At 52.5% G+C, this 8,159-nt stretch overlaps 1 protein-coding gene across 3 annotated transcripts in view; it reads left to right on the forward strand.

Moving 5' to 3' along the window:
* TM9SF4 (transmembrane 9 superfamily member 4) overlaps nucleotides 1-7,792 on the forward strand; it is a 57,488-nt gene extending 49,696 nt beyond the window's left edge. For 2 of the 3 annotated variants that reach the window (XM_024742918.1, XM_024742919.1), the window contains exons 14-18: nucleotides 157-332; nucleotides 828-891; nucleotides 2,062-2,181; nucleotides 2,972-3,061; nucleotides 5,840-7,792. In XM_024742918.1, the coding sequence (XP_024598686.1) occupies nucleotides 157-332; nucleotides 828-891; nucleotides 2,062-2,181; nucleotides 2,972-3,061; nucleotides 5,840-5,989 (600 nt within the window). In that variant the 3' untranslated portion in view covers nucleotides 5,990-7,792. The remainder of the gene's footprint in view (nucleotides 1-156; nucleotides 333-827; nucleotides 892-2,061; nucleotides 2,182-2,971; nucleotides 3,062-5,839) is intronic. The other variant, XM_024742920.1, reaches the window with a different exon arrangement.
* Nucleotides 7,793-8,159: the final 367 nt, after the last annotated feature.

An 8,159-nucleotide genomic window follows, 5' to 3' on the forward strand; every position in this document is an offset into this window, starting at 1 on the left:
GGGGGGGGGGGGGGGGGGCCTGTCTGCAGGAGCTTCCCCACCATGGTGGTCCTGCTGTGCCCTTCCTGCCCTGGGACCCAGAAGGTCCCCCCTCCCCCTGCACGACCCCAGCCTGGGCTTCAGGGCTTGTGGAGCCTCACGGTGCTGTGCCCACAGGTGCCCTTCCCCACCATGGTGGCCCTGCTATGCATGTGGTTTGGAATCTCCCTGCCCCTTGTCTACCTGGGTTACTACTTCGGCTTCCGCAAGCAGCCATATGACAACCCTGTGCGCACCAACCAGATTCCCCGGCAGATCCCTGAGCAGCGGTGGTACATGAACCGATTTGTGGGGTGAGTCTCCGGCCAGGGCCGGGCGGGGGCTTCTGGAGTAGGCAAGGCCAACGTTCCCCTGAGCCATCTCCTTGGAAAGACATGGACAGGGGTACCCTCCCCCTGTGGGGGCTATGACAGGTGCTCCTGCAACCCCGGCTGGCTCTAGTAGACTTCCTGAAAGCTTAGCTTCACTCCAAGATAGAGAGGACCAAGTTGTAGCCAGACTCGGTGTTGGCCAGGGAAGGGGTGGAGTGGAAAGGTGCAGGGTGACAGGTAAAGACTACCTTGGACCTTGGGCAAGTCGCGCCACCCCTCTGTACTTCAGTTTTCCCATCTATAAAATGGGGAGAACGATGCCCACCTCTCGAGAGGCTATAATGGCACAAAAGCATGCCGAAAGGTTTAGACCCACCCAACAGTGTAAGCATTCTCGTTCTTGCCGGCTCAGGAGCGAGCCTGAAGCTCCCAGTGGCCCAGGTCTCCCAGCAGTGTTAACCCTCCCATTCTCTGCAGCATTCTCATGGCTGGGATCCTGCCCTTTGGCGCCATGTTCATCGAGCTTTTCTTCATCTTCAGTGTGAGTACTGCTACTTGCTCCCCACCCCTCACCTTCACCCACACTAGCCTAGTCCCTACCCCTCCACTTAGGTGCTCTGCCTCTTACCGCCTGTGACATTTCAGACAGACCTTTTAGCCTCTCAGAGCCCCCATTCTTTGCCCTAAAATAGGGTAACAGTCCTGCCTCTCAGGACAGCTTGGAAGGTTACGTGAGATGTGCCATATGTACGGGGTCTGGTGTGGGAAGGGCTCAGTAAATAGAAGCTGCTTTGGCTGCTTTGGCAGTATTGCAGTCAGTCACCACCATTATCAATATCATTGTTGCGTCTGCTTTGACTTCTGGGTCCCTACGTGTCTTTACCTAAGTTACTCAAAACTCCTAGGAAAGTGGGGCGATGATGCCTAATTCCCAGGATCATCACGAGGCTGGAACGTGATAACGTCTGTAAAAGGCACAGCGCCTGGCGTTCAGGAAATGCTTGTTAACTTGTAGCTGCTGATAATGATGATTACTCCTCTCCCAGGCATGCCAAGATGAAGGTTGGCAGAACAGTTCTTCAGAGCCATCCAAGTCCAGCTGACCCAGCTCAGCGCCTAGCATGGAGGGAGGGTCTTGCAATAAGTCAGTGCTGGACAAGCATCCACTCCTCTGGAGTGGCCCAGCCTGTCCCTGCTGAGACCCCCTCGGCCACCCCGCCCTGCCTAGGACGGGTTGGCTGCCTGGGCAGGGAGTCTACATGTGTTCTGTTTGTGTGACACTGGGCCAATCACCAGCCTCTCTGAACCTTGACTTCTTTCACTGTAAAATGCCATGCTTTCATAGGCCGACACGTGGTGTTGTACGTAAAGCACGTAACACTATACCTGGCACGTGGTGAGCTGCCCCAGGTAGTGGTGGCTGCTGTGTAATTTTGATTGGGGTGGGATTCATTCTTTTCCGCAAGCTGCTGAGTTCAGGCGGGGGCCACCTGTCTCAGGATCAGCCATGCCCCGGCCCCTCCCAGGAACCCTTTGCTCCAGGGAGGAGAGACCAGTCAGCCACGAGCCAGGCTCACAGGCCCCAGTGGTGTCATGATGGTGTCTCCATTCCTGCCAGTCCTGACTAAGGGATGGAGTTCCCGAGCACAAGCAGGGAATGCCAGGGGAGTGGGGGCAGGCTACCTGAAGGCCGGCTGTGGTATATCCACAGGCAATCTGGGAGAATCAGTTCTATTACCTTTTCGGCTTCCTGTTCCTCGTCTTCATCATCCTGGTGGTGTCCTGTTCGCAAATCAGCATCGTCATGGTATACTTCCAGCTGTGTGCAGAGGTGAGGGGAATGGGGTCAGCAGTTTGGGTTGGGGGCAGCTGGGTCCAGTATTGAATTGGATCAGTGAGGCTGTCTGGGTTTCTCATGTGGTCCTGCCTCTTCTGGCCATGAGGTCTTGGGCAAGTACATCACTTCCCCTTGCCGAGCCTCCATTTGTTCAGCTGTAGACTAGAGTTAATGATCCCTACCTCACTGCATAGTCTTGCAGGGAAGTCACCACGACCTGACGACAGTAGACTCGTCAGTACTGAGTCCACTCCAGTAGTGGTTTCTTCAACAGCTGATGCAGTTTGGGTGACCTGCCTTGCCTCTGGGGACTAGCTCTTGATGGGCAAAACAAGGGCTCTGGGACAGACAGCCTGAGCTGAAACCCTGGCTCCTCTGTTAGTAGCTCTGGATCTTGGGCAGTCGTTTAAGCTCCGTGTGCCTTCCGGGCCTAACTCACGGAGCTGCTGCGAAGACTCACTTAGAACGATATGTGGCACGTGGTGAGCGTTTGCTCAAGAAATGCTAATGTTGTTAATAATGTTCTTTTGTTGTTGCTGTTTTTTTTTTAATTGAGATATAATTTATGGACAGTGGAGTTCACCCTTTTTAATCTACGGTTCCGTAAATTTCTAGAAATGCACACAGTTGTGTGACCACCATCACAGTCGAGGTATGAAAGGCTTCGCACCAGCCCAGATATTACAGTTCTTACCCAGGGTCTTTAGTTCCTCAGGCCCCTCTGAAACTTGGGGAAGAGGTTCTGCCTGGAGACAGCTGTGACCCTTCTCTGTTTCCTCCTCAGGATTACCGCTGGTGGTGGAGGAATTTCCTAGTCTCCGGGGGATCTGCATTCTATGTCCTGGTCTATGCCATCTTTTATTTTGTTAACAAGGTACCACCCTACATGAGGGAGCCCCCTAGCCCTTTCAGGGCAGGATTGTGGCGGGGAGGGTGCTGGGGAAAAACCCCAAGTGTCTAAGTCTTACTTTTCTGCCAAGAATGAGGAGGACCAAAGTCATCCTAGAACTGTTCCTGCTCTTAGAACATAATCTTTTTAGGAAAGAGAGTATGTTTGGGTGACAAAAGCCTTCAGGATAAATGACAATGAGAATGTTGTATGCAAAACCTGTGAGATACAACCAAAGCAGAACTTAAAGGGAGTATATCACCTTAGAGTGCTTTTAAGAGGAAATAAGAGAGACTAATACAGTGTTCACCTCAAGATGACAGAAAAAAAAAAACAGTAACTTGAAAGTAAATGAGAAGAGTTAATAAAGGTAAAAGCAGAAACTGCTGAAATAGCCTTTAGCACTCAGATTTAGGAACTCGGCTGTACTCACAGAGCTCACTGTCCCCAAAGAGCGGCGTAAGAGCAAGAATACAGACAGATCCCCACAGCAGGCTTATTAGATTTGTGTGTAACACAAACCAGATGGGCCATTGAGAGGAGTCTGGGGTCGCTCTGGCGGACCCCATGTTACCTCTGGAGCTTACGCGGAAGACAGTTTTACCCGCTGTACTTTGGGTATCCAGGACCCCAAACTGAGAAGTCCTCTGCTTATAACCAGGGTGTATTCCCAAACTAGAGGCACAGGTCAGCTGGGTGAAGCTTGGAATTCCCTTTCCCAAAAATGTCAGGTTGGAAAGGACTGTCCAGATATCTGAGTGCGGTGCTGCACCCCTGCTTCCAGTTTGCTGACTGCCCTCTTCTCCAGCGATCCCAACAAGTGATCATCTAGCTCAGGGGTCAGCCAACTGTAAGCCCATGGGCCAGCAGGCCTGCTTCTGTAAACAAAGTTTTATTGGCACACAGCCGTGCTTGTTCATTTACATATTGTCAAGGCTGTTTTTACACTACAATGGCAGAGTGGAGTAGTTTTGACAGGCCAGGTGGCCTCAACTATTTATAATCTGGTCCTTTAAGAAAAAGCTCGCTGACCTCTGCCCTGGCACATCCAGCAGCAGAAGACACTCCCTCCTGATGCTCCCATTCTCTTTGGATAGCTCCTGTCATTATCAAGGCCTTCCTTAAGTCACACTGAAATCTGCCTCCCTGTAAATTCCATCTTCAGACCACAGTCTTGTTCCTGGACTCCTGCAGAACAAATCTAATTTCCCTTCTCTACAGCCCTTATTAATCAGAACTATTTTGAATGGAAAGTGACCAAAACCAGTCCCAACTGGCTTAAGCAAAAAAGAGAATGTTTTGGCTGATGTAAGTTTAATAAGAAGTTGGAGTTCTAGCTTCAGGCCTGGTTAGATCCAGCAGCTCAGATGGTATCAGGGCTCTGCGTTTATTCCTCAGCTCTGTGTGTGTTTTCTTGGCTTCAATCTGTAGGCAGGATCTTTCCACAAATAGAAGGATGACCAATAGCAGCTCTAGAGTCTCCTTTTCTCAGCTTTGCAGCTCTAGAACTAAAAGAACATCTTTCTTCTATCATTATGTTATAAATCCCAGGGAAGACACTCATTGGCCCAGGTTACATGCCATCCCTCACTGTTCCTCATGTCCAGTAGGATGGCATACTCTGATTGACTAGCTTAGGTTTTGTATTAGGACCGACAGCCCCAATAGGACCACAAAGTAGGGAGTAGGTACCCGAGACACCAGGAAGAAGGAAGACAGGAGCCAGTGTTGGGCAAGCAAAACCTGCTACCATAGCCGCCTACACAAGGGTCACATTTCAGCCTCCTGCCCTTCCTGCCTGTGGCCCAGCCTTTCTTCTCTGCTCTAAAAACCTCCTCCAGCCCCAGAGCCCTGTCTGTAAAATGGTGGCCTTGGCCTGTCTGAACTCTAAGGAACTTTCCAGCGCTGCCTTTTTGGCTCATCCCTTTCCTGGTTTTACCACTGGATTTACTACTGCCCTGTTTCCCCCCTCACCTTCACCCCATCTTCAGCCGTAAGAAAGCTCATAAAAGGAGACATAGACAGTTGAGCTGGAAAACATGGCCTTCACCCTTAGTTTGAGGACATTTGACTTCAGGGAGACGGTCTCAAACAGTGACCCTTATTGTTTTCTTCTGGGCTCCTGGCATTTTGTGGCCATTTGTCTTCCCATGAGCCCTAGAACAGGCCCCACTCAGGCCCTGGTGGGCTGGGCAGGTCTTGATACCAAGGTCCTAGATTAGTTCCACTTGGCCCAGCAAACCCCACCACACCCCAGATTCCCTAGCATCCCTGCCCGGGCCTCAGGACTCTGCAAAGGAGTTCAAATGCTGCAAGATAAAAATCCCCATGAGAGAGTAACGAAAGTGACAGAGCGCACTCAGGTGGAGAGGACTGTAGGCTGAGACAGGCTCATGGTGACTCAGGAAATGTCCTGAGTCAACGGATTTGGGCCTTGGGCTCTTAGCCCTCTAGCCCCAGGTTCAAATCCCAGCTCCTTCTGTTTCCCGGCTGTGTAACTGTGCCCCACCTGTGAAGTGGGTTAATGACCTACCATAGTGGTGGTGCGCATCCAAGGCGGTGCACGGGCCCTGGTACTGATGAAGGTCCACCATGACTGTGAGTCCCACTGGCCCCTCGCTGCCCACCTGGGGCAGGCCCCTTCCCCGTGCCAGTCTTCAGCTTCACCACGAGATCAGTGAGAAGGTAGGGGGACACCCAGTTGGCCACGGCAGGCTGGCACTAAGCGTGTCCCCTCTCTCCTCTCCCCTGCTCATGCCCCAGCTGGACATCGTCGAGTTCATTCCCTCTCTCCTCTACTTTGGCTACACGGCCCTCATGGTCCTGTCCTTCTGGCTTCTCACGGGCACCATCGGCTTCTATGCAGCCTACATGTTTGTCCGCAAGATCTACGCTGCTGTGAAGATAGACTGATGGGGGTGGACCGTGGCCCGGCCCACTCCATCCACGGACAGGAAACCACCCCGCGTGGGGAACTGCAGGCACGTAAAATAAAATAACTCCTGCTCGTTTGGAATGTAACTCCTGGCACAGTGTTCCTGGATCCTGGGGCTGCATAGGGGGCGGGAGGGCCTATAGATAAATCTTGCATTTTTCTTCATCATCTTATTCCAGTTCTGTTGGGGATGAGTTTTTTGTGGGTTGTTTTTCTTCAGTGCTAAGAAAGATCCCTCCGGCAGGAACTCTCAGACCTGTTTATTCAGGTTTATTTTTGGTTTGGAGTTTTTTCCTTAGTTTTTTTAACAAATGGATCCAGGATGGATAAACCCGTCAAGACACTGGGTTCTGGTCACTGTCTCCACCTCAGTTCCTCAGGGCTGTTGGCCACCCCACGACTAACTGGAAGAGGAAACGCCGGGCCTTCCGGGCTCCAGCGAGATTTCTGAGCCCCTTGCTGCCCGTCCTCGCCATTGATGCCGCGACAAAGCACAGCTCAGCCCGGACACGCATCCTCAGTGCCAACCAGCCTCTTCCAGCCCCTTTTCCTCCCTCTTCTCTCCTCCCCAGCCTCCTCCCAGGGCTGCTCGAGGCGGGGCTTCCCGCCAGGCCTCCGGTCATCTTGTCACTGGGAGCAAGCCCAGGCCTTGGTTGCTACAAGGAAATCCCTGGAAGTACTGGGCACCAGATGCCCCAGGACAGCAGGAGTTGCCCCTGTTCAGAGCAGTGAGAGTTTTCTGGACCGGAGGAGAGACTTGCAATGAACTGTCTTCGTGCCAAGAAACCCTGGATCCAGGGCCAAGTGTTTCCAGAGCCAAACCAAGCATCCATGTGTGTGTGTCTGGGCTGAGGGTCCTCACCCCGCAGGAGGCTCCTCAGCCCCTCCCTTGTGGGGGTCGCTGCTCTTTGCAGAGTGTGCTAGGGTGGGCCCTCTCCTCCATTTCCAGGGCGAGACAAGGCCTGGAGACCGCAGATCCCCTCCTTTAGGTGGCTGGGAAGAGGCACTCTCCCTGACATCCCCCAGCCTTAGTGCCCATACACAGCTCTTTTAGCCAGACCCCTCCCCTCCACCTCCTGTCTGAGTTCTTGTCTCCTTTGAGGAACACCCAGAACACTGGTTGCGAGAAGGAAGATGGAAAGTAAGTTCTGTCATTCCTTCCCCAAGTCCCAGGAATAGGCAAGGAGCCTAAGAAAGAGGAGCTGACGTGCAGGCCTGGCTCCCCTGTCAGCGCCCGCTCCTCCTAACCCACCCCCCGCCCCCGTGCGTGTCACAAGACGTCTGCTCTTAAGCTGCAAGAGACCAAACCCACCCTGGGGTTAGGGTTCACGTAGCAGCCACTCACCCTGGCTGCAGCCCCTTGAGGAAGACAAAGGTCAGGATGCTGGCTGAGCTGGGAACACAGCACCCTCCCCGCCACCCTCGCCCAGCACTCTCCCAGCAGCCCTCACCAGCTCCACCAGTCAAACCGGTGATCTTCTCAACCTTGCCTCACAGCGACTCCGCAGTGCCAAGCGGCGTCCACCAAGAATCAGGTTGGAGGAGAGGGAACCCAAGCAGTAGAGTACGATGATGGAGTCGTCTTCATTCGAATCTTGGATTTTTTCCCTAAGAGATTCTCTTTTTGGGGGGAGTGGGGAAACGGACTCCTCATAAAGGGTTCAAACAGCATCGATTTTTCTGACTTTTTAAATCATCATCATCATTATTTTTAATTAAAAGATGCCTGTATGCCTTTTTTTGGTCCAATTATAAATAAATATGTCATTGTCCTGTTGTCATGTCTCTTGAATCTCTTCAAGGGTCTGAGGTGAGACAAATTCCCCAAATGTGTGGAGCTGAGTGGTTTCCCTCAAAGCTCGGTCTCCTGTCAAGGCTTTCTAGGGCCCAGGCCACTGCTCTTCCCCTGCCTGGTGCTTGTTCATAGCCTCTGCCATCTGCTTAGCCCCTTGACGCTGAATCACTAAGCATGCCCCTCTGGTCCCACAAGTAGGAGATGGTAATCATGTGTGAGCTTTGGTAGCAGTGAGACCTGGTTTTTAAATGATTTCCAGCTCCAGTATTTTGCTGCTAACTCACTTCACCTCTCTGTCATGTAAGACACCTTCAGCTGCAGGCAGTGGAAATGGGTCACACAGCCTAAAGCCC

The sequence above is a fragment of the Neophocaena asiaeorientalis genome, unplaced genomic scaffold (genome assembly GCF_003031525.2).
Source record: "Neophocaena asiaeorientalis asiaeorientalis breed wild unplaced genomic scaffold, Neophocaena_asiaeorientalis_V1.1 scaffold82, whole genome shotgun sequence".
Taxonomy (NCBI): Eukaryota; Metazoa; Chordata; class Mammalia; order Artiodactyla; family Phocoenidae; genus Neophocaena; species Neophocaena asiaeorientalis.